The sequence below is a fragment of the Eptesicus fuscus genome, chromosome 3 (genome assembly GCF_027574615.1).
Source record: "Eptesicus fuscus isolate TK198812 chromosome 3, DD_ASM_mEF_20220401, whole genome shotgun sequence".
Lineage (NCBI taxonomy): Eukaryota > Metazoa > Chordata > Mammalia > Chiroptera > Vespertilionidae > Eptesicus > Eptesicus fuscus.
In genome coordinates, this window is record NC_072475.1 from 22,881,130 (window position 1) to 22,905,512 (window position 24,383).

Below are 24,383 nucleotides of genomic sequence, written 5' to 3' on the forward strand. Positions count from 1 at the left end.
TATGAGTATGATTATAAGGTTTTCTCTCCAGGCTTGTCATGAGCAATCATAAGGGACTGGAGGCTGTGGGAAGTACTGAGGCTTTGAAGCAAGTAGACCCTGGTTAGAGTCTCACCTCTGCTATATATTACCCACTAGCCTTTGGTCACATTACTTTATATTCTTTCCATGCCTTTAATATTTTATTTGTATAGTGGAGGTAATATCTGCCTCTCAGAGTTGTGGTTGATTAAATGAGGTATCACATATAAAGAGTCTAGTGCCCTTTTTCTGTTTCTCTTATCAGTGATCATAATAAATTTGATTAAATAACTTACCAGAAGATACCAACAGTAAATGTAGCTGCCAGCTGATAAGAATTCCACATCTCAGCATTTGGATTTATTAAATGATTATGTTAAACTGAAAGTGTCAATAAACTTAAGGGTCTTAAACAGTTAAGTAAATAAATAAATACTTTATTTTTGTTGTTTTGGGAGGGAGGAGATCACCTTTATTAAAATATTATATTAATATATTCATTTACTTAATGCAGAGAGACCAAGATATATATATATATTGTCTAGCCTAAAGATATTTAGTGCTTTTGTTCTTTGTAAAGTAGAACATTAAAATTAATCCATCCCTGCCGAAACCGGTTTGGCTCAGTGGATAGAGCGTCGGCCTGCGGACTGAAAGGTCCCAGGTTTGATTCCGGTCAAGGGCATGTACATTGGTTGCGGGCACATCCCCGGTAGGGAGTGTGCAGGAGGCAGCTGGTCGATGTTTCTCTCTCATCGATGTTTCTAGCTCTCTATCCCTCTCCCTTCCTCTCTGTAAAAAATCAATAAAATATATTTTTTTAAAAAATCCATCCTTGACCCTGACCCATAGAGTGCTATATTTGAATTCTTCTCTTTTTTTTAAACAATATTTTAGGAGTCAATTCATGTTCCTGATCCTGTCATTTCAATAGCAATGAAGCCTTCTAACAAGGTAGGAGTTTGATTTAACACTCAGTATATCACAGTAAAGACTTGAGCTCTTTTTCATCTGTCTCCACAATGCACATGGTACCTTGTGATAACCAGCAATCTTATGGTCTCTATTTCCTCTTTTGGTGTGGGGAAGCATGGGACTTGGTTAGAAAGTCTGTAAGGAGGATTCTCCAAAAGGTCGGGGGCTTCTGGGGGGACCTTGCTGAAGGCAGCAGCCTCTACCTTGACTTTTCCAAACAAGTCCAAGCCCCCTGGTATTTTGCTGGAATCTTTATGTTTAGTCTTTAAGACCCGACCTTGTAGAAGCATGAGCTTTCTCAAGGATACTTACCCTGCTGGTTGTGTCTAGAGGTTAATTTTAGTTCAAGCTGTTGTTACAATAAAAGCCTAACGAGGCAGGCAATTGGGGCAGTTTTGGTTCCTAAAGTCAAACAAGCCCCTTAGCCTTCTCTTTCACAGAAATGAGTGTCAGAGTAATCTATTCATCCGTCGTTCACGGTCTGCTGGTCAGCCCCGGCATTTTGGTATTGAGATCACCTTTTATATAAAATTTGCCAGTCAATCAGTAGTAATTACTCCTCAGTATTTTGAAGAATTAATGGTACTAAAGAATTTACCAGACTGTGCTTAATAACACTTTACTAAGTAAAGGTATAACATTTGCTCCAGAATGGTAAGTTAACTTCCCAGATTCAGATCATAAAGGGATGGAAGAGGGGAAATGGGCATTTGTCCTAAGTTGTAGAAAAACCTCACTTTAAAGTACTTTAGAATATTGCATAGATTAACTGCCTCATGGATTATAATGCTTCTCTAAATTTGTGGTAGTTATAAAATAAATGCCTGATTATAACATGGAGAGCCTGCAAATAAGACTGTTTTTCTCACTTTCATAGCAAGTTTATGATTGAATTTGATGTCGTTTAGCTTTTTCCAAAGTCAAGATGACTTGAATAAGTTCTGTATTCCCATTAGCTTGCCCTTAGAATTAGTCCTGATCTTGAACTGGAATCATTTAGTTCTTAATGAATGATTTGGATATGTCTTAGTTTTGACATTTATAGCAATCATGTTAATATGGTGTATTGAAATGAACTCATTCATGCATTGAGTGAACATTTATGACCTCTTGTCATCTGGGAAATGTCATTTACAGAACATACTCTGGTTTGTCTTATAGATGCATTAACAGCTTCTACTTTTATTTTGAGGAACTTGAGGTTTTACAGAAACTTTTCATTGTAGAAAGGAGAATGTTGAGGTGGCAAGAAACATTAAATTACTCCATCTCAGAAATCTGAGGAAAGGCAAGTCTTATACCTGATGCCACAGTTTGTTCTGAGTGCTTTGTTAAATTGTTTGTTTTTCCCTTCAGAATATACAGGGCTAGAAGGTAAAGATGTAATGCTCTTCATTCCTAAATTCAGAGTTTATATGAGACTTTTGTCTTGATAGTTATAATAATGGAGGGAAATCAAATGTATCAATATCCAAAAGGTGGTTTTGGTTTGTTTGGTTGGCTTTTTTGGTGTCTCAGGATTATCTGCTTGCTGGAGTAAATTAAGTTAAAGGAAGAAATCACTGCACAAAGCTGAGAATCTCAGTAGTGGAGGCAGGGATGATCTAGTAAGTTGAGATAGCCTGCAGGCGAGTGCAGGGAAAGGGAAAAGGACTTTGGAGATAGACTAACCCAGGATTCATTCTCAGCTTTGCCATGCACTGTCTGTGTAGCCTTGAGCAAGTCAGTTATCTGTACCTACTTTCCTCACCTGTAAAATGTGGATAATTCTATCTTGCAGCATTGTGGTTAGAATTTGAGGTAACATATACAAAATACATGACACACAGCTCCAGGCATATGTAATATCTTAATGCTGGTGATTCAAGGGTGTGTTAGTTTTCTGTTGCTGCTGTAAAAAATTACCACAAACTTAGTGGCTTAAAACATCACAAATGTATTATTTTATAGTTGTGTAGGTGACAAATCTGATATGGTTCTTAATGGGCTAAAATCAAGATATTGGCAGGGTTCCTTTCTGCAGGCTCTAGGGGACAATTTATTTCCTTGTTTACTCAGATTGCGGGAAGAATTCAGCTCCTTGTGGTTGCAGGACTGGGGTTCCCATTCCTTGCTGTCACCTGAGGGCTGTTCCTAGCTCCTAGAGACTGGCCCCCTTCTCCTGTCTTCAGTGCCAGCAACAGTGAAATGAGTCTTGTGCTTCAGATATTTCCTGCCTTTTTCCCTCTTCACATCTCTTTCACCTACCCTTCTGCATTCCTCTTTCATTTTTAAAAAAAGCCAATGTGATTACATTGGGCCCACCCAAATTATTCATGTCTGTGACCTCAATCACATCTGCAAAGTCCCCTTTACTATGTAAAGTAGCATTCACAGGTTTGGGAGGGATTAGGGCATATCCTTAGAGGACCATTATTCTGCTTACCACATGAGGAGATTACATCTAAGGAGAATAAAGATGCATGAAACCACATCCAAGCAGATTGTTTTTAAAGTCTCAATGCAGCATTTGCCTTACTGTTGGTCTTAATTGTCCTCTTGAGTCTACAATAGAATCTTGGTAAACATGCTGATTCCTTTGATTATGTAACAGTAACATATTCTACTTTCTACTCTATGGGCAATTTTCCACAAAGGGACAGTTTTTGTCAATATAATAGGAAAGGGCATAGAGTTAAGTCTTGGATTCTTATATCTTGGTATGGAAAGAAAATGCTATCAGCTAGCAGTATCCTCCCTGTTCGCTGTGTGGTGTCCAAGTTCACATATTCAGAGGGTATGGCCTAGGAATTAGATGGCAGAGTACCTTTACTTCTTCACTACGTATGTATTTAATTTCATTCAGGACAGTTCTTTCAACATCTCATTGCATATCACGATTAGTAAAATATGTAATGACTTTCTTTTTTTAAAGAATGATCTGGAGAAATTTTCAAAAGGTATTGGCAGGTTTACAAGAGAAGATCCCACATTTAAAGTCCACTTTGACACCGAGAGCAAAGAGACAATTGTATCTGGAATGGGAGAATTACACCTGGAAATCTATGCTCAGGTAATGAATAGCATGGAAGTTAAATTAAGTTCACTTTATGTCTGTGCTTTGTTAAGAACAAAAGTCAATAATTCTAATGTCCATAACTAATAGCGGTTGTTCAAGCTCACTTTTGTTTATATCCAGATGTGGTATACTGCTTCCTCTACCAAGTATTACAAATTAAGTATTTTTGGTCTCTAAATCTTTTTATTTGTAAAACATGGCAGACTTCCAGAATCAAGGACAGGGGACTTGCAATTACACCATCCATCCATCCCTAGGTCATGGTTAGTTCGGTTAAGTATATCCTGGTCCCAGCCTTAGGAAGACAACCTATAGGAAGAAACTTGCTGAAACGTTGGCCCACCAATTCCCACTCTTCAGGACATTTCTTGTTTGTTTTATTCTCTAAGTCAATACTTGGAGATTATAATGTAGATAAAAGAATGGATAGATGGGGCACGCACTTTCCTAGGAATGATCTGTATAACTGAATGAAAACAAGATATATGACTTAAGATTAAAAATTCTGGTTGTGATCATACCTTTGAAGTTGAGAGAGTACAAAATTCTGACAACAGATTCATATACTATTCCAGTATATATGTAATAAGATGAAACAAAGATGAAGTTTTAGTGGATATATTAATTGGGTATATGTGTAAATCAGTCTAAGTTAGAATTCACTTATATAGCAGTTTGTATTCTTTAATATCATGAATCTAATTCTTATAAGATACTTGAATGATGTAAGATTGATCATTTGCTTACCTATTATATTTAAATGAATGCTTCTAATAATTAAGATTCTTAGGATTTTTCTTCTGTTTATTTTTTAAATTTAAATATACCAAAGAAATTATTTCTCCCGCTATTTTTAGAGGATGGAAAGAGAATATGGCTGCCCTTGTGTCACAGGAAAGCCAAAAGTTGCTTTCAGAGAGACCATTACTGCCCCTGTCCCGTAAGTATGCAACACAGTCAAACCTATTATGAGGGTGGAATTGAAGCTTTTTATTGTGGGATATACATAATACTATTACTGTTATTAAGACACTTGTACATCATGACTCTTTATTATGGAAGCTATACAGTTCTGTGCTGTAGCTAAGACATTTATACAGAGTGACGTTAGGGATTTGTTTGGCCCCTTCAGCTAGATATCAGTGAAGGTTGACATACACATCTTTAGTAAGCATACTGACACTTCATCCAATGTTGGGGGTCTTCTTTCATTCCAGTTGTGCTTCCTTTGGCAGACGGCTATTATGTTTTACTTTAGTGCCATATTGTGGATGCCAGAGAACTTGCATTTGCCAAGGAATAATCTCCTGCAAGTAAAGGAAACTAATGCTAGGATAAAATTCAGAAAACCCTTAAGAAAACAGTGTTGGGTTTATGTCTTGTTATAAACAAAATAGTTCTCATAAAGAAGAGCACAAAAGTTAAATTGCAAATATACTTTAACCTGGTGCCTATTGAATTTACATGAATTCTGATTTAGAGTCAAAATTAATACAGCATACTGTGGTTATAAAACAGGTCTCAATTTTCAAAGTGGCATCAAATAAAAGTAAATAAATAGTACTTTACCTGAGATGCAATGTCATGAAGTAGAATGGTGTAGTCTAACTCAATGAAGTCATCATTTCTTTGCTATAATAAATTAAAAACCTGGTGTATAAAACAATATCATTGGCAAACGATATTTTAATTTCAAAAATCATGTTTCATTAGATGATTATAATATTCCCACTTAAGTAAAAATAAAAATTGAATGTCATAATTTAGCCTATCAGAAAAACTTTCTCTTACAAATGTTTTCTTCAAACTACATTTTAAAATTATGACTTTTCATTTGTTACTCTACTTTCTGTTTTTAGTTTCCTAGCTGTGGTAGCTACTTAAGAGTATTACAGTCTATAGTTGGTCATTTAAAATGCCTTAATGTTTCATTGTTCAGAAAAGCACGATTGAAGGGATAAACTACTGAAATAAGTGTTTACATGCATGGAAACCAATTTTATTATAGAAATTCTCTTTAAAAAAACTGAAAATAACCCTGGCTGGATGGTTCAATTAGTTGGAGTGTTGTCCTATACACCAAAAGGTTGCAGGTTTGATCCTGGTCAGGGCACATGTGGGAGGCAACTAATTGATGTTTCCCCTCTCACATCAATGTTTCTCTCTCTTTCCCTTCTTTTCTCTCTAAAATCAAGAAAAACATATCCTCAGGTAAGGATAAAAACAAACAAACACAGAAAACCCTGAAAATAGTAAAATGTAGTGAGTGTAGTTATCTGATTTTGTAATTAAAGCTTTAATCTGTGCTTATTGCTTTATGCATATAAAGTATTTATACCATCAGCAACACAAATATTGCATCTACATAGTTAAAACCACAATCACCAGAGACAGGACTCTTTAGAGCTTACATAATCAGTATACTGAAATAAGCCCTGGACTCCAAGCAGCACAAGCCCCTATAGCCCCTTTGGTGAACAGTGATTATAAATGTGGCCCCAGGGTCAAATAAAAGCATACAATTCTCTCCTTATGGTATCCTGAAGTAATTCTTTCTTTGAGTATATCAGAAAAGAATGTCCTTTAAAAGATATGGTAAAATCAGTATTAAGTTTTCTTACATGTTGGGTCTTAATAGGTAAGATATCCTCCTATATAATAAAAGGGTAATATGCAAATCAACCAAATGATGGAATGACCAGTCGCTATAACACACACTGATCACCAGGGGGTAGACGCTTAATGCAGGAGCTGCCCCCTGGTGGTCAGTGCTCTCCCACAGGAGGAGCACCACTCGGCCACAAGCCAGGCTGAGGGCTGGTGAGCACGTGGCAGCTGGCAGCGCTTAGGCCCATGGAGAGCAGGCCTAAGCCACAGTCGGACATCCCCCAAGGACTCCTGGACTGCGAAAGGGTGCAGGCCAGGCTGAGGGACTGCCCCCCACCCCCCAGCCCACACGAATGTTGTGCACTGGGCCTCTAGTATAATATATATAGCCTGAAGCACTGGTTAAACTCTTCAGTTGAGATTTTCATTAATGCCTTAAAACTACATTTGGTGAAGGGTCATAGGAGTTTTCTTTCATAAAAACTACTAGCCCCGTCTTTGTGCATATTATGCTATTAAGACATGGCTTGAAAAATTATGATTATATAGTCTCTCTAACCTGGACCAGTTATGCAGTTATTTGAGGCCTCAGTATCCCGATAGGAGCGTTGTAATCAGGACTGAGGTCTACAAAAACGCAGTAGACCTCCGGCGCCTATCGGGATCTAGTAGCTGCTGCAGAAGCCTTTGGAGTAAAGGTGCTCCAAGAGCTGCCTGCAGTTATCAACAAGCTGGAGAGTCTGTCCTTTCTGGAGCCGACAAACTGCTGTGGTGGTTTCTTTGCACACGGTCTTCCTTCTTTCCATTAGATACCACAAGTTGACTTTTTTCCTTCTTCTTAACCCCTTAATAAAGCTAAAATCAAAGAATTTCTTTTTATCTCTTTAAGGTCTAGAAAGAGGCAGTTCAGAATAGTCAGACTTAAGAAAACACAAGGCTAGCAACAAGTAAGATAAGAGGTTGTAAACTATGACTCATTGGGTTATAAAAGAAAATTACATACAGCAAGCCCCACAAAGCCTAAGATGCTAATATTTTTGGTCTGGCTGATCCCCAGGGGAGAAAACGGCAGCCATGTTTCTAATAGCTCTGGTACTACCATTTCAGTAGAAGAAAACAGCAGAGGTAGTTTCAATATTGCATGGCTAGTAATTTGCATACAAAACTCAGGTTGCCAAACGAAATAATCTGTATTAAGCTGAGCACAGAACCTGGATGCCAAATTATTTATAACAACACTTCACTCTCTTGAAACTGCAGCTTCACTTTCTCTGGCCTTGACTGTAACCGACCTCTCCTTCAAAATACTTGGTACACTATTTTAAATGCAAAATTACTAATGGGGCACTAATGATCTAATAATGAATCAGAGCACTTTCAGTAAACATTAACCCTATTACGAGTGAATTTTATAGACATTACTTACCACTTGCTTGACAGTTTGAATTTTTACCATTTTATACCATGTGTTTTCAGTAGAATTCTGCCATATTATATAACCACAGGCAACCCAGGCTAAATGTCGGATTGGCTTCATTGCTGGAGATATATTTCCAAAACTGTCTGGAGAGGGAAGCATGATAAATGGAATTACTTTATACTTACAGTATTAACCATTTACAAAATCTAAATTCTAAATCATGTCTTCGTTTCCTTCAAATGTGTTTAGAAAATAATTTAATTAGGCCATGGGTCTATAAAGTTTCAAGAGATTTTGTTGTTGAATTAGATTTGTAATGGATATTTTTGCAAAAGCCAATGTTTCCAACATAATATTAACATCTAATAATTTTGAGCATAGATCACTGACATTCACCCTAAAGTTGAAAAAAATATTTCCCCATGCCATATTTATATACCTGGAATATTTTGTGCTTCTAGTGGTTCCTTCATGGACTTGAGTTTTTGATAAAATGTGTTATCTTCTTCATCTGGATTCTTCCCAATTTCTCCTTCAAATGTGAAGTTGACTTCTGGTGCAGTATCTTGTCCCATTGGAGGGTAAAGAACTTCAGCTGTGCAGTTCACTGTCACTTGCTGTTTGAGACATTTTGCAAAAGATCTTTACGTGTAGATCCATTACTATTGTTCTGAGATACAACATTTAAAGCATATGCCCCTAACAGTGTTGTTTCAGTCTTGACTTCAGAGTGACTACTCCAGAGGTAATCTAATTAGGGCTGGCTTAGTAATTTTCTTAGATATATCTAAAATACATCTAAATGTGGTCTCATTATCTTTTAAATTTGTCTTAAAACTTAGAATATATTTCAGTATTAATGAGGTGTCCATTTTCAATTCTAGATTTTAGTCTGACTATATCCCAACTCCAATCTCTGGTTATTTTTTGTTGTTGTTAATTCTCACCAGGGCATATTTTCCCATTGATTTTTAGAGAGTGGAAAGGTAGAGATGGAGAGAGAGAAACATGGATGTGAGAGAGACACGTTGATTGTTTGCCTCCCACATGTGGCCCAACCAGCGCCAGGGATCAAGCCTGCAGCTGAGGTATGTGTCCTTGTCCGGAATAGAACCCAGGATCCTTCAAGCTGATGCTCTATCCACTGAGCCAAACCGGCTATGGCTCTGGTTACTTTTTAATTCTTTCCATTACTCTTACTCTCTGCTTCAGGAATAACAGTAATTTTCTGAAACTCAGATACAGCAATCTGCATCTAGATGTAAAATGAGAAGATTGTAACATTGGTTCTGCTTTGTAAAGATGGTTGTCTAGCAGCTCAGATGCCTTTTAATGAATCTCCTTATGTTAACCTGTATCTCTTCTCTTCTGAATATGCTCAACAAAAGGGCAAGCTTTTTTAAATTTCAAGATGGTTATGGTACAAACTGCAAGTCCTTTCTTTTAAATTTGTCTCATTAATAATTTGAGAAGTATGTAAAAATTTCCCTCCCCCATTACTGAAAGATTCCCATGTGAACATGACAATATCAGTTGGCCATTATAGTTGGCCATTATATTGCTCATAAATATCTAAAAACACTTGCTTTCTTTAATTACAAGAAATTAAAAGCAGAATGAGAAAAAAGGCAAAGAGGTGATGATTGGAGAGTAATTTATTTCACTTTTTAATATTTGGCATGAGATCAGATTGCCCTATGAGTACATAACATTTTAAAGGGAATTTATTTGAATTGAAGTATATAGAGTCTACTTTTTAAAAAGCTCAATAGAATTACTTAATGTATCTCAGAATACACAAAAAGAGTAAAAACTGACCCTTGTATGTCTTTTTTTTTTTCAAGGCAGGGTTTCACAACTTACAAATTTAACCACTTACAAAATACAAATTAATCCTATGATTTGATCAGCCAAGGTGATCTGGGTTATTTAGAATGAAACTTTATTTAATAATAAAGGACATTTCACTTACTTTTTGGATAATTTCTTCCACAGACAACTTAAGGCAATACTTATGTCCTCTTCCTGGAATATCCTAAAATTAAGAAAATATAGTGAGTTATTATAACAATAACTCAATTTTCTGCATTGTTAGAAGAACCCATTCTTATTTGATTGGGGGGGGGGGGTGCCTGACTGGTGGGGGTAAATAATTAAAGTCTTAGATCGTAAAAGCATATTGCCATGTATATAACATATAATTTCGCAGGACCCCTATCCAGTTTATTTTGGATGCTAACAAAAGGGTGGAATAAAAGCACATATAAATAAAATGGGTTTCAATTCACTCTCAGTCAGAGGACTTCAGCCTCTGAATAGGTGATCCTAAATTTCTATAGAAGAAATTTTGAAACAGCTTTTAAGTCTAAAGATGGCAAACAGGATACATCATTGAAAAGATTTTTCACAAAGTCCTATGGGTACTTTATGTCCAAACAGTGTTCAGTCATGGTGAATTCCATTTTGAGGCAGATTACTGCAAAGTGATTAGATATGTTAAGTCCTGTTTTTACCTGTATATTATTGGGCCAGAAAAATGATACTTTAGTAAATTTTATAACAGTAAGACCAATGTTTAGGTATTTCACTTTTGAATCAAGATACAATGGGCACTTATACCTAATTATGTTATCTAGTGCAGTTAACACTACTCCCTGTCAGCTCTTAAAGGCTGTTAAACTAATGTCAGATAAATAATGAAAAATCTCAAACCCATTAGATTTTAGTAAAATGGAAACAAGACTAGTGATTGCTGAGCTCCTCTGCATTTAATTTAACCCTTTAGCCAGAGAGAGCAAGCACATCACTTATGGTTGGTTGTACTAGTGTTTTGGGTGGTTAAAGCGAAGCTTCTCACCGCGATGATACTGGTTGTCAGTTTCTCTTGCTCTTCGTTTCCCCCATCATTTTGGCCAAAGGGTCTAATAAGGATTGGTCGTAAAATGAAGAATCGTTTGCAAGATAGGAGCTCTTGTTGATCCAGATGGTGTAGTAGGTGAGCAATGTCATAGCATTTTAAAGATTCTTTTGAATGGTTCCTACAGGTTTCACTCGGAGGAAGGAAAATGCTGCCTCTCATTGGGAACATTCTCCCCATTTCCTTGTAACAGTGCCCATAAAAATATCTATCGTGTCTCTGCCTTGCCTGGAAAACAAACAGGCCCCAGGCTATCCCCGGAGACTGGATAGCCGGCTATTCCCCAGAAATGTTAACCCCTGTAGACCTGAGGCCAGCAGCCAATCCCGAAACGAAGAGGGAGGGAGGGGGCCCTTGGGAGTACTGCGAGCCGGGGTCGGCGCCGCTACTCACCTCCATGCTGGCCTGTTGGACAGTCTGCACCAGGAACACCTTGTTGGGGGTCCCTTGCTGGTAGTTGATGCAGTTCTCCACCACCGAGGCCGCCCTCGAGGCCGGGTAGTGGGTCGGTGGGATTTCCATTCTGGCGAGCGCAGCCGGAGAGCACGGGTCTGTGCGTACGAGTGCGCCGCCTTCGCCTCCCAGCCTGCAGCGGTTGCCGAGGAGGCAGAGCAGTCGGCTGGCCCCGCTGGGCTGGGCGTGGGCGGGCTCGCCAGCTTCTTCCCTCCTTCCTTCCTTCCCTCCTTCCGGTTCAGGAAGCTGCGCCAGGGCGCCGGCTGCCGGACTGGCAGCTCCTGTGCCCCGCCCTGCTCTGCGTGCTTTTACTCTGGGTTTCCGCCGCCTGGAGAGCCCCTTCATCAGCGGGGAGGGCCCCGGGTGGGGAGGGGCTGGGGGACTGACTGGGCGGCCCGGACTCCATCCTTTACCGAAGGGCGGGAGGGGCTTTTTGGCCTTGACCTTTATGGAGCCTCTAAATTCCTCTCCACGGAAAGACAGTTCGGCTGCTTCGCTTGCAGGCTGGAGCACAACTTCCTTATACACCACCCACAGTGTCACCCACAGGACAAAGTGCAAAGGAGCGCCCTGCAGTGAATAGATGTCTCTTCCTTCTTAACCCCTCCCACTGTGAGTCCTGGAACAGGCTTGCTCTTACCCAGCTTTTGTGGGGTTGGGCCAGTTCTGCCCAAATCAGGGTATGAGAGACTGCAAACTATAGCATTCATTTGGAGGATTATGTAATTTGGGTCAGGGGAAGTTTAAAAAATGCACTTGCACCCCTGTCTCCCTTCACTTAGATAAGATTTTGATACAACACTGCTTCCAACTTCCTCTAGTCACTGAAAACTTAAGGATTAAAGCACACTTACAGACCGAACTTGAAGCTTCTTCAGTGTCCTGGCACCATACAAAAGCCGGGGTTTTTAAAGCTCCTTTCTTTAAGCAAGCCCAAACTTACAGTAGTCAGTGCATTTTCACCCTAGATTTTTTAATTACCTTCTTGGGTCATCTTTAAAGAGGCTATCATTTAGGCTTTTTGGATTTTCTTTAGGTCAGAAAGCTAAGGTTTCTTTTCGTCCGATGTATGGTCAAACCTGCACTTTAGCTTGTTGGCTTGGAAATAAAGATTCTTTTGCTCTTTTTCTCAAAAATGGGTTTTGGAAGGGGTTTATTTTTGTTTTTGTGTTTTGCCAGGCATGTGTTGTGATGGTACTTTAAAAACGTGAAAAATATATTTGTAATGTGTTGTCTTCCTCAAATGCCCTTTTCAATTTACTTATAGTCTTTCTTTGGAATAAATGGATTTTTAAAAAAATAGGAAGCAGTAAGGCATTTCCATCTTTTTTAGTAATATTAGCCAACAACTGTCAAGTAACTAGAGGACAAAGAGGTTAGCTTCTCCTCAAGACTTTTTCTACAAAATTGAAGGTTGTTTTTCTTTTGAGGGGAAAGGGTATGAGTCATTCATCTATCAGCCAACCTCTTAGGGTGTGTGTGTGTGTGTGTGTGTGTGTGTGTGTGTGTGTGTGAATTGTTTGAATTGTGTGCTCCTTTGATAGTGTCCAGGAAAGAGTGACTATGACCTTTTGATGATGCAGAAAGAGCTTTTTCCTGAAAATGAACTTTAAAGTTTCACAAATAGCTAGTTAATATCTGTGTTAGATAAGGTCACCATTTGGAAGTTTTATGAATACAATTGCCATCTCTGTAGATCAAGGTTAATAGTATAGGTTGTGATGTAACCAGCATTTATTTATTCTTTTTTTATTTTTTAATATATTATATTGATTTTTTACAGAGAGGAAAGGAGAGGGATAGAGACTTAGAAACATCGATCAGCTGCCTCTTGCACACCTCCTACTGTGGATGTGCCCGCAACCAAGGTACATGCCCTTGACCGGAATCGAACCTGGGACCCTTGAGTCCGCAGGCCGAGGCTCTATCCACTGAGCCAAACCGGTTTCGGGCTAACCAGCATTTATTAAAAGTACACATCAATTTTTAAGTTTTTTAAAATATAGTTATTGCATTAAAAAATAACTATTTAAATGTTAAATAAACTGCATTAAGAAAATCTCTTTATATAATTTCTGTATTTGAGTCCTTGAAATCTTACTAAAGCTTCATGGATGGTTAATCAAGAGATCATTATCCTCAAATAATGTATGGGTTATCTTGAAAGGAACAATTATTGGTCTCGGATCAGATAAATTAAACTGATTTTATATAACTGTATAAACATAAAACTAAGTAAAAACACCTATGACTTAAAACTTTGGTCCGCCTATTAAAGTTTAAATGAATCTATAAAGTAGAAATAAACAACAAAACCAGCACAATTCTAACTAACATTAATTTTAATGTGAGACGTGATGTTTTGCCAAAACTAAATTGCCTTTCGCAGCATGTGGGTGAGCTGACCACAGGCGCCCGGGTTCTCCTCTCAGCATGCCTATGCTCTCCACCTGTTCTCTGTTTGAACTAGTGTCCAGTCTGTTTGTGCAGCACCCTCTAACGGCTCTTGAAGTGAGTGCATCATGTGCAGATTAAATCAGTTTATGGTCTTTTCTTATTAGCCTTCTAGAAAAATGTTTGATGAAGAGCATTGGATTTTGTACAAATCCTGGCTCTGCCACATAATACCTATATCATGTTTGGCAAGTTACCTACCTTCTATGACCCTTAGGTTTCTCATCTGTAAAATGGTGATAAAAAACAGTACCTATTTCATCCATTTGTGGTATAGAACAAGTTAAGTGCTTGGTACAAACCTGGCACACAGGTGTTTTGTTATTTGGCATCCACTTGATTTTAAATTCACGTGGTCCCTGAAGCTGCGTGGGTGACTAGTTTGTGAGTGGGCCTTCCACAGCAGTTCTGCCTTAGAGCTTTGAGCGGTGATGGGATTGTTCTGTCTTGCTGTTCTGTACAGTAGACATTCTCCACAGGTGACTGTTGCCCACTTGAAATGTGACTTAATGTATCTGAGGAACTGAATTTTACATTTTATTTAATTTCAATTAATTTAAACATAAATATCAGCGGTTATGGATTACCATATAGACAGCACAGATCTAGATTATATTGTGTAGATGTTATATTATTATCAAATTGAAAACAAAATGTAAAATGTCTCAAAAACATTTTGAAATGGAATAGGCATAACAGGCGTCCTCAAATAATAGGCATAACAGGTGTCCTCAAACTACGGCCCGGGGCCACATGCGGGTGTTTTTGCCGTTTTGTTTTTTTACTTCAGAATAAGATATGTGCAGTGTGCATAGGAATTTGTTCATAGTGAACTGGCCCCTGTTTAAAAAGTTTGAGGACCCCTGCCCAAGAATGTCCGTGGACCACAGTTTTGGAACCTTCAGTAAACCTGTGGTGACTTGGCAGTTGTTTCTCTTCGGCTTTCCTGCTCTTCGCTCTGATGGCTGTTTACATCCCTCCCAGGAATTAACCTTTTAGCACTTTGTTTATCCCAGGCCATCCTGAAGCTCTTGACCATTATTTAAAGGCATTTCATCAGACACTGTTGGGGCCTCTTTATGAAATCTGCTTATTCTAAGCTAGCATCACCTACCAAGATTAATATTTACATCTTCCAAACCACTCAAAGATGTGTATGCAGGAACACGCACTCATTAATGTCCGCCACTCTACAGTTATCTACAGACAATTTTGAAAGGAGCTGATCTCTTCTACTTAACGTCTTGAGGAAGGTTTCATTTTAAAGAAAGAAATGCCTTGTAAACAGTAGATACTCATGAAATTTTTTTTATATGAAATAGCCTATGTAAATATGCTTAGTATTGCCCTAGCTGGTTTTGCTCAGTGCATATGCTTAGTTTGTATGTAAAATGCTTACTTTGTTCTATTTATATTGCTCTTAGTGGTTTAAAGTAGACACCAACCTGTGTTTATATACGTGTCTCTTTGAATGACTTATGTTTAGTCATTATCTTTTTGCTATTAATCATTTTGGGGTGTTATTTCACCTGAAACTCCCTTCTCTTGTATTGCATCAGTCCATAATGTCCAAGTAATAAAACCAGATAGGGACTATCTGAATAAATTAACTGATGAGCTTCCATTTTCAAATAACTGTGCTTGGTTGTAGAGATTTAAGGAGAGAACACTATCCTAGAAAGGGAGGCATTCCCAAAAAATGGGTAAGCTCTTCGGAATGTCGGTTACTAGAACAAGAACCTTAGACTGACTTATTATTTTCTTTTCTTCTTTTTTTAATCCTCACTGGAGGATATTTTTCCCATTAAATTTTTTAGAGAGTAAAGGGAGGGGAGAAGAGAGAGAGAGAAATATCAATGTGAGAGAGACGCATCAATTGGTTGCCTCCCGCATGCACCCCAACCAGGGCTGGGGATGGGAATCAAACCCGAGACTCTTCGGTCTGCAGGCCAACCAGAGCTCTAACCACTGAGAACAACCAGCCAGGGCCTGACTTATTTTTTTAATTACTTGACTTTTATTTTTCTACTTGGGGAACAAATTCAGAATTGGTGGAATTTAGGCCATGGATTATTTTGGTGGTATATCCTATCCTCACTTCTTAAGTAAAAACAGAAAGGAAAGAATTCCTTTCTAAATAAATTCTATAATAAAATTTTATAGCAAGGCCACCATATTCAAAGAAAAAAAGTGAAAATAATGAAATGTGGTTTTTCATTTCAATCGGTATTAGTAATTTAATTTGGTAAGTACATAATGCTATGTTGATTTTTTTTTTTTCCTCCTAAATCTCTTTTAGGTTTGACTTTACACATAAAAAGCAATCGGGTGGTGCAGGCCAGTTTGGAAAAGTGATAGGTGTCCTGGAGCCTCTGGAGCCAGAGAACTACACTAAGTTGGAGTTTTCCGATGAAACATTTGGGTCAAATGTTCCCAAACAATTTGTGCCTGCTGTAGAAAAGGTGAAAACAAAGCAAAAAACACATATAAAAATAAAAAGCATGAGTTTATTAGGTATCAACTCATATTTCTATCACATTGTCTTCCCTGGTTCATTTTTAAGTACTGCTTCTTAATCTAACTGCTAAGCTTTCTATCCAATTTAGAATCTTCAATTCATTAAGTTCAAGAGCTATAAATGTATGTATAACAATGAAGGGAAATCATTTTGTTTCTTAATCATGATTATTTCTCTTGTTAAGTTGATAAAGTTATATATTTCTCTTGATAAGTTGAAACTACTCCATTGATTGTAAACAGCGATTCAAATTTGCAGTAGTCATTAGGGATTTATGAAGATTTTAGGTGACTTTGTAGAATGATCATTCATTAAGATTCCCAACACCTGGTGCTGCTGTTAAATAAATCTGTTCCGGTTACTGTGCTCTTTGGTAAATCACAGTGTTCAGAGCCAGTTTCTTTATCTGTAAAGTGAGAGTGAAATACTTAAACTTGAACCCCTCACAAAACGGGGGATCAGATAAGACTGTGACATTTCTTTGCCAGTTGTGAAGTGCTCTGCACATGTCAGTGGTTAGTGTTTTGTTTGCTTTCTAGGTCACTGGCTGTAAGACAGCTATAAACTTTTAACCACTATCTGTTCTTATAGATTGAGGTTTTTTGTTGTTTTGTGTTTTTAAAACATTTTATTGATTTTTTACAGAGAAGAAGGGAGGGGGATAGAGAGTTAGAAACATCGATGAGAGAGAAACATCGATCAGCTGCCTCCTGCACACTCCCTACTGGGTATGTGCCCGAAACCAAGGTATATGCCCTTGATCTGAATCAAACCTGGGACCCTTGAATCCGCAGGCCAACGCTCTATCCACTGAGCCAAACCGGTCAGGGCTTTTGTTGTTTTTTTAACCTTATAACTTATATATCTTAATAACAGATTATAATTTTGATGTCAGTGTTGATAGCATTTTTTGTGATTGGTGTATTTTATTCTATACTTTATTTCAAGACAATATTTTGTCATTCACACACTTTTTAAATTATCTTCTATTCCTCAAGATTAATGTAGATGAACGAGAGCTAGATTGTTTTTTAACACAGAGTTTACAGTTTTTAAATATCAGAGAAATATATTGTCGTGTATGTGCAGTCGTGTGATTGTTTTGCCAAGAAAAACTAACTTGACTTGTAGATGCTCTACAAATATATTTTAAGTGATTGGATGAAAAAGAACTGAACGTATCAATTGCACTCTTTAAATATGTATAGTTTATTGTATGTCATTTATACCTCAGTGAAGCTAGTTTTTTAAAAGAAGAATTGCAGTTGTTTAATAAATGCCAGTTTTGTTGGGGTTTTCTTTTGGGGAGTTCCTTTGATTTGCATTTCATCTGTTTCCTCCCTGTAAAATTAAGATCATGCTGTCTCTATCATGGGTTATGAGGGTTATATAATTCCCGAAAATGAGGTTTTGAGAAAGTGATTGTTATCACTCTCAGCATCACTTTCAAACCAACTCACACCTTTAACTAATACTCTTTTGCAAGAGATTATTCATCTAGATGCCACAATAATTAAGCAGGTGCTCAGCTTTTTAAAACTTTTTTTATGAGGCATGAAATATAGCATACATAAAAATGTTAAGCTTCTGAATACTAAAATGTTTGGGGGCTCTTGGTAATGCATCTGCAAGGGAAATCCACTCACTCCAGAAGTGGTGTTCATTCATTAACAGGGGTTTTTGGATGCCTGCGAGAAGGGCCCTCTGTCTGGTCACAAACTCTCTGGGCTCCGGTTTGTCCTGCAAGATGGAGCACATCACATGGTTGATTCCAATGAAATCTCTTTCATCCGCGCAGGAGAAGGGGCGCTCAAACAAGGTATGCTGTGTCCTAGCACTCGCTGCGTCACTCGCTGTTTTCGCTTGCTGGTTTGGTCAGCCCTTCCCGGAGCATGGGGTGGCACACCAGAGAACCTGGCTAGTCCTGAGCAAATACTCAGAACAAAAGTGAGGCTGGAGTACCTTGTAAAATCAAAAGCCTATCTGTTCTCCTCAAGTACCTGTTCATTTTTATATATTTAAAATCACAAATAATCTATATGTTGTTTTTCATAGAAAAGACAGAAATATTCAGACTTCTAAGAAATATTTTAAAGACACATTAACTACAGTCACAGTATTTTGTGTGTGTGATTTAGTCAGATATTAGGAACTCCATAAATTTATAAATAATTTTTTCTTGTAGGACATTGAAGGCTCTTAGGCATTTTGAGGATGGCACAGTATTTTGAAAGAATTCAGTAAACCTTTTTCACAGTGCAGACTTCTTGCTAAACTGCTAAAATTGCCAGCCTTCTTCACACAGAATAATATGTATATTAAAACCCGTATGAAACAGCCCTAAGCAATTGCAAACATATCTGACTCATTGTTTTTAAGAGAGAAAAGCAAATGACAACACAGCAGTTTGGCTTCAGGGTTATTTAACCAAGAAACTTCAAAGTTGTGTCCTGAAATCAGGTGGGGGACAATGGTTGGAAAAGGTTGCTCATACTTTGACTAGGTTGCTAATTTCTTATTTTACTGAAACTAATGGAAGACATTAGTAATTTGTGTTTTTGTTTCTCAGTTGTGAAAGAATCTTCCCATTTTATTTATGCCAGCTGCCTATTAAAATTGCAGTTGAAATCTGTGATCTAGAAATCCTGTCAGTCTGAAGATTATGTTAAACTAGAGGCCTGGTGTGTGCACCAGTGGGGTCCTTAGGCCTGGCCTTCGGATCAGGCTGAAACCAGCTCTCAGCCATCCCCCGAGGGGTCCTGAGGGTGCAGGCCCAGGGCTGGGAGGGACTTGGGAGGTTGGCCAGCTGGGAAGGGACCATGGGAGGGTTCAAGGGCGTGTTCACCTCGCTCAGTCCCGATCAGCAGCAAGCTAACCTACCAGTCAGAGCATCTGCCCCCCTGGTGGTCAGTGCACATCATAGTGACTGGTCGACCAGTCTACTTGTCTGCCCCTGGTGGTCAGTGCACGTCATAACGGGCAGTTGAGCGACCTTAGCATATCATTAGCATATTACACTTTGATTGGTTGAACGGACGACTGGACACTTAACATATTAGGCTTTATTATATAGGATAGGAAAAGGGAAATAAAGTTACAAAGAAAATAAGACTTTTTTAACCATGTTTGAGATTAAAATACCTGCCTCTTATCCTCTAAGTTTCTACCACTTTAATCTTAAGCTGATAGCTTAGTTGGATTAATTTAATATTCTTTTCAGCTTTATTGGAGTATAATTGACAAAATTGTAAGATATTTAAAGTGTGTAACGTGATGATTTGGTAAATGTATGCCTTGTGATACTTCTCAAAAGTACAGTTAAACCAAATTAGAAATCACCAATAGTTCTATGCTGGTTCTCAACTGGAAATTGGTAGCTTTCCTTGAGATAGAGGTTACAGGTTACAGGTTACATAAAGCAAGAGAATTGGTATGGTTATCAATTAGCAATTGTTCCTATTTGAAATATAAATATAGATGTATATGCCTATAATATACACATTTATATCTATGAGAAAAGCCTGTATATCTATGAATATTAACTAAAATATGTACTATTTAAATTTGTACTATTTAAATTTTAATTATTTAAGTGTATAAATATGATAAGATAAGCAAAGGAAAAGCACTAGATGGTAATTGAATTGAGAAGTTTGCGGGGGGGGGGGGGGGTTGTTATTTGCCAGATAAACGTGCAAATAGGCAGGGTGTTAGCATGAAAAATGAATTACTTTGCTGTTTCTTCATCTAATTCTTATTTCTCCATGAAAGACAGAAATATAAAGGGTAAAATAAAGTTTTTGCCAAGCTCAGTAAGAAAATCAGCTTTTAAGCGTATATCTCCATTGAATGCCATCTGAGAATTTTAGGGTGAACATTTTGGGTTACCAAACTTCTCAATTCAATTATCATCTATTGCTTACCAACAAGAAAGAATTGGCTTACCTTGGTCAAAGACTTAACTGTTAGTGTCTTTACACCTGCAGAGTTTCAGAGAGAATAAGTAACTCTCAACTGCATGATTGAAATGGTAAAGGACTTTAATGTGGTTTTAAGACGCCTTTTATATTATCCTCTGTAGCTTAATGATTTTTAAGGTTAAAAATGCAGTAATGGAAATACTAAAACTTAACTTTGTCTTATTGAAATTTCCATTTAGAAGAGTGACTATTACTGATATCAGAAAAATGAGACCAGATTAAATAATTTAACCTTGTCATTTCTGTGTGTACCTTTGGGAGAGTTATCTCCCTTTTTGTATATCTGGATGGAAAAGTGTTCCAGTTTGTTTAAATATTAATAAACTATTTTTTTTTAAATCCAGCCTTGGCAAATGCAACATTATGTATTCTTGAACCCATTATGTCTGTGGAAGTTGTCGCCCCGAATGAATTTCAGGGAGCAGTGATTGCAGGAATTAATCGGCGCCATGGGGTAATCACCGGACAAGATGGAGTTGAGGACTATTTTACACTGTATGCAGATGTAAGTATTGTTGGTCACTGCCAGTCTTGCTTTTATTAACCACAACAGGAAATTAGAGTTAGCTTTTGTTTTGGGAAATTGTAGAATGAATTGACACATTTCCCTGGCTATTTGAGTGTTGAATTTGTGGCTTTTATATATATATATGGCAATTTCTATAATTTGCTGTTAGAGCCACTCTTAAGTGCAAAAGCTGAAAATATAGTTCATTTCATGTAGGCCTTTTGTGAATATGTTCTTTTCTTAGATATTTAATTATCTTTCTCATTATAGCTTTATTTGCAAAGGTGCTTTATTTATGTTCTCTCTAATTTATTGGGCTAATATTTAATTTCCTTTCTTGACTTAAATCTCCTGGGAGAAAGTCTTTTATCACGTTCCATAAGGCTTCCTAGAAGACAGTGCGGTCAGCATGTCATCAAGGTGTCCCAGGAAAGTTGTTTGAACAGTTTCACAGAAGAAACACTTTGGAGTGCTGAGCTGGCCAGAGAGTGGAGTGGGGATGGGGGGAAGGCTGGCACTCTGTGCAACTGAAACATTTTGTCTCTAGTTGTGACTGTCAGGTGAAATTATATTTAAATAGGATTTCTACTTGCAGTAAAACAAAAATAAGTTTATCTTTGGCTAAAGTTCTTTTAAAACAGGAGTTGTTAGTAGAAACCCAAGTCTAAAGGAATTAAATGGCTATTCTCTGTTTTTTTCTCTCAAATATATTCAATAAGCACTGCTAAAATATCTACTGTGTTTGTTTCCAGGTCCCTCTAAATGATATGTTTGGTTATTCCACTGAGCTTAGGTCATGTACAGAGGTAAGCAAGTGTTTAAATTTTACTTTAGTGCCCTTTAAGAGACTACTCTACAAAAGGATCGAATTTGTGAAATCTTGTCTTTGCATGACTTTACCTGATAGTAATAAAAAGCTTTTTTATATCTCTGTTATTTTTTTTTTAACTTCCAGGGGAAGGGAGAGTACACAATGGAGTACTGCAGATACCAGCCATGTTTACCAGCCACACAAGAGGACCTCATTAATAAGTATTTGGAAGCTACAGGTCAACTTCCTATAAAAAAAGGAAAAGCCAAGAACTAACTTGACTCATTTACATTAGCTAACTTTAACTGAATCTGCAGGGCTTGGGTACTTTAATGGCTCCTAGTGGAATGAGTTCAGGCAGAAACAAGAAATTTTAGAAGCCCTTTCTATTACATTCAGGAGCTCCTATCATATCAAAGTTAATTCTATGTATATATCAACTCTATTGAATGGTTTTATAGTTCACTGAAAAAAACTCAAATAAAATACGATTATTGCTGATATATATTTTATATTTATTTTAAGCGGGAAGAGACATATCAGTTACACGTCAAGGCTTAGGATGTGTGTAACCTTCCTTTTGAAATTTTTATCATAAGAATTTTTAACAAAGCAAAACTGAAAGAACAACCATATACCTTCCATCTAGTCTCAACAATGAGCAATTTTGTTAATTTGTTAATCTGATAATTTGTTTTGCAATATTTATTTTATCTGTTTGTTGTCTATACCTCTCATACTTTTATATTTTTAATTTTTTAAAAATTATTGTTTTGCTAAACACTTGAAAGTGAATTGCACATATCATGACACTTCTTGGAGTGTCATCTTTAACAGGCATGCTTTTTTATTTAAGAGTAGGTGGGTTCCATATGGTCTTAATAGAGTACGTTTTTCAGATTCTTCATTGGTATATTAAAATGCCAGCTAAATTTCTAGCTGTTTTATGTGGAGCTGATTGTTTTCATTTGTGGGCTCTGTAAATGTGTAGCTGCCTTCTTTTAGGAGTGTTGATGTTTCTTTCTTGTGGACCAGTGAGGTAAAAACAGACCCTTGCACATGCGATTCTCATTTATGTTCATCTGAAGCTTTCTGCAGCTCTAAATAATGAAATACACGTTTCAGAGTTCCTGCCTAGTCAGTTCATTCACCTACTAAGTGCTAGTTGAATTTGGAATTTATCATATTATATTCACTGCGGTCATGAAGGAACAAATATTAAGCTTTTGGTTTTGAAATAAGTTGGATTTCCCTGGCAATTCTATCATACTCTTCAGAATCACTTTATCCAGAAATCATGTGATGTACAGACATATCCAAATTATTTTCCTTAGTTAATAATATAAATAAAATAATGATTAAATTCTTTTGTTTCTCTTGATGTATAGATTTGGTTTTATAACTTAAGGTTTTGAGGAAAAAAAGATTTTTTACAAGTATTGAGCACATGTTTTCAAGGCATTTGCTAAGGGCTTTAAATGCATTATCTAATTTAGTTTTCACTCTCCTGTGAAAGTAGGTACTATAGTGTCCATTTTGAAATTGTGGAAGCAAAAGTGCAGAAAAGGTAAATCACTTGTCTAAGACCACGAAGCTCGGTCAGTTTTCAATTGATAACTTAAACTGATCACTCATCATCTCAAGTACATTTTCCCCATGATATGTCTGTTGCTACAATACCATCAAGCCTGAAAATGTTGTTTCATTGGCATTTCATCAGCATCTCATGCCATTCAAAATCACATAGAATCTTGTTCCTGAGGAAGAAATTTTTTCATGGAATTTAGCACAGTTCCTCTGGCTATTGACAGCAGTCATAAAAATTAGAACTAAGATGGGCAAATGTTGATGTTTTTAACTTGTTAAACATTCTGGTCATAAAGATAGAGTGTCAGACCTAGGCCCGGGTGAGCCCAAGTGGCCCTGGGTCTGGGAGAGGCCAAGCGTCCCTGGGTCCGGGTGAGACCATGTGTCCCTGGATCCGGGTGAGGCCTAGTGCACCTAGGCCCGGGTGAGCCCAAGTGGCCCTGGTCTGGGAGAGGCCAAGCGTCCCTGGGTCCGGGTGAGACCATGTGTCCCTGGATCCGGATGAGGCCTCGTGCACCTAGGCCCGGGTGAGCCCAAGTGGCCCTGGGTCTGGGAGAGGCCAAGCATCCCTGGGTCCGGGTGAGACCATGTGTCCCTGGATCCGGGTGAGGCCTCGTGCACCTAGGCCCGGGTGAGCCCAAGTGGCCCTGGGTCGGGGAGAGGCCAAGCGTCCCTGGGTCCGGGTGAGACCATGTGTCCCTGGATCCGTGTGAGGCCTCGTGCACCTAGGCCCGGGTGAGCCCAAGTGGCCCTGGGTCTGGGAGAGGCCAAGCATCCCTGGGTCCGGGTGAGACCATGTGTCCCAGGATCCGGGTGAGGCCTCGTGCACCTAGGCCCGGGTGAGCCCAAGTGGCCCTGGGTCTGGGAGAGGCCAAGCGTCCCTGGGTCCGGGTGAGACCATGCGTCCCTGGATCCGGATGAGGCCTCGTGCACCTAGGCCCGGGTGAGCCCAAGTGGCCCTGGGTCTGGGAGAGGCCAAGCGTCCCTGGGTCCTGGTGAGACCATGTGTCCCAGGATCTGGGTGAGGCCTCGTGCACCTAGGCCCGGGTGAGCCCAAGTGGCCCTGGGTCTGGG

The 24,383-nt window shown here is 38.3% G+C and overlaps 2 protein-coding genes across 4 annotated transcripts in view; one reads left to right on the forward strand and one right to left on the reverse strand.

Annotated features, from left to right (window-relative positions):
* The window catches only part of GFM1 (G elongation factor mitochondrial 1), a 39,986-nt gene extending 17,761 nt beyond the window's left edge, over nucleotides 1-22,225 (forward strand). For both annotated transcript variants that reach the window (XM_008142239.3, XM_054713675.1), the window contains 8 exons: nucleotides 919-975; nucleotides 3,911-4,048; nucleotides 4,912-4,994; nucleotides 16,205-16,367; nucleotides 18,098-18,242; nucleotides 20,748-20,908; nucleotides 21,664-21,717; nucleotides 21,867-22,225. In XM_008142239.3, coding sequence (XP_008140461.2) covers nucleotides 919-975; nucleotides 3,911-4,048; nucleotides 4,912-4,994; nucleotides 16,205-16,367; nucleotides 18,098-18,242; nucleotides 20,748-20,908; nucleotides 21,664-21,717; nucleotides 21,867-21,998 — 933 coding nt within the window. In that variant the 3' untranslated portion in view covers nucleotides 21,999-22,225. The remainder of the gene's footprint in view (nucleotides 1-918; nucleotides 976-3,910; nucleotides 4,049-4,911; nucleotides 4,995-16,204; nucleotides 16,368-18,097; nucleotides 18,243-20,747; nucleotides 20,909-21,663; nucleotides 21,718-21,866) is intronic.
* Nucleotides 5,021-11,965, reverse strand: LXN (latexin). Of its 2 annotated transcripts, none has more exons than XM_054713676.1 (6): nucleotides 11,392-11,965; nucleotides 10,054-10,116; nucleotides 8,521-8,698; nucleotides 8,088-8,224; nucleotides 5,624-5,686; nucleotides 5,021-5,377 (listed from the first exon to the last, which is right to left on the reverse strand). In XM_054713676.1, the coding sequence occupies exons 1-6, from the start codon at nucleotides 11,794-11,796 to the stop codon at nucleotides 5,309-5,311; spliced, it is 915 nt and encodes a 304-aa protein (XP_054569651.1). In that variant the 5' UTR covers nucleotides 11,797-11,965; the 3' UTR covers nucleotides 5,021-5,308. The 2 variants fall into 2 exon arrangements, with proteins under 2 accessions (XP_054569651.1, XP_008140460.2); XM_008142238.3 differs by having other exon boundaries at nucleotides 5,021-5,361; nucleotides 11,392-11,957.
* Nucleotides 22,226-24,383: the final 2,158 nt, after the last annotated feature.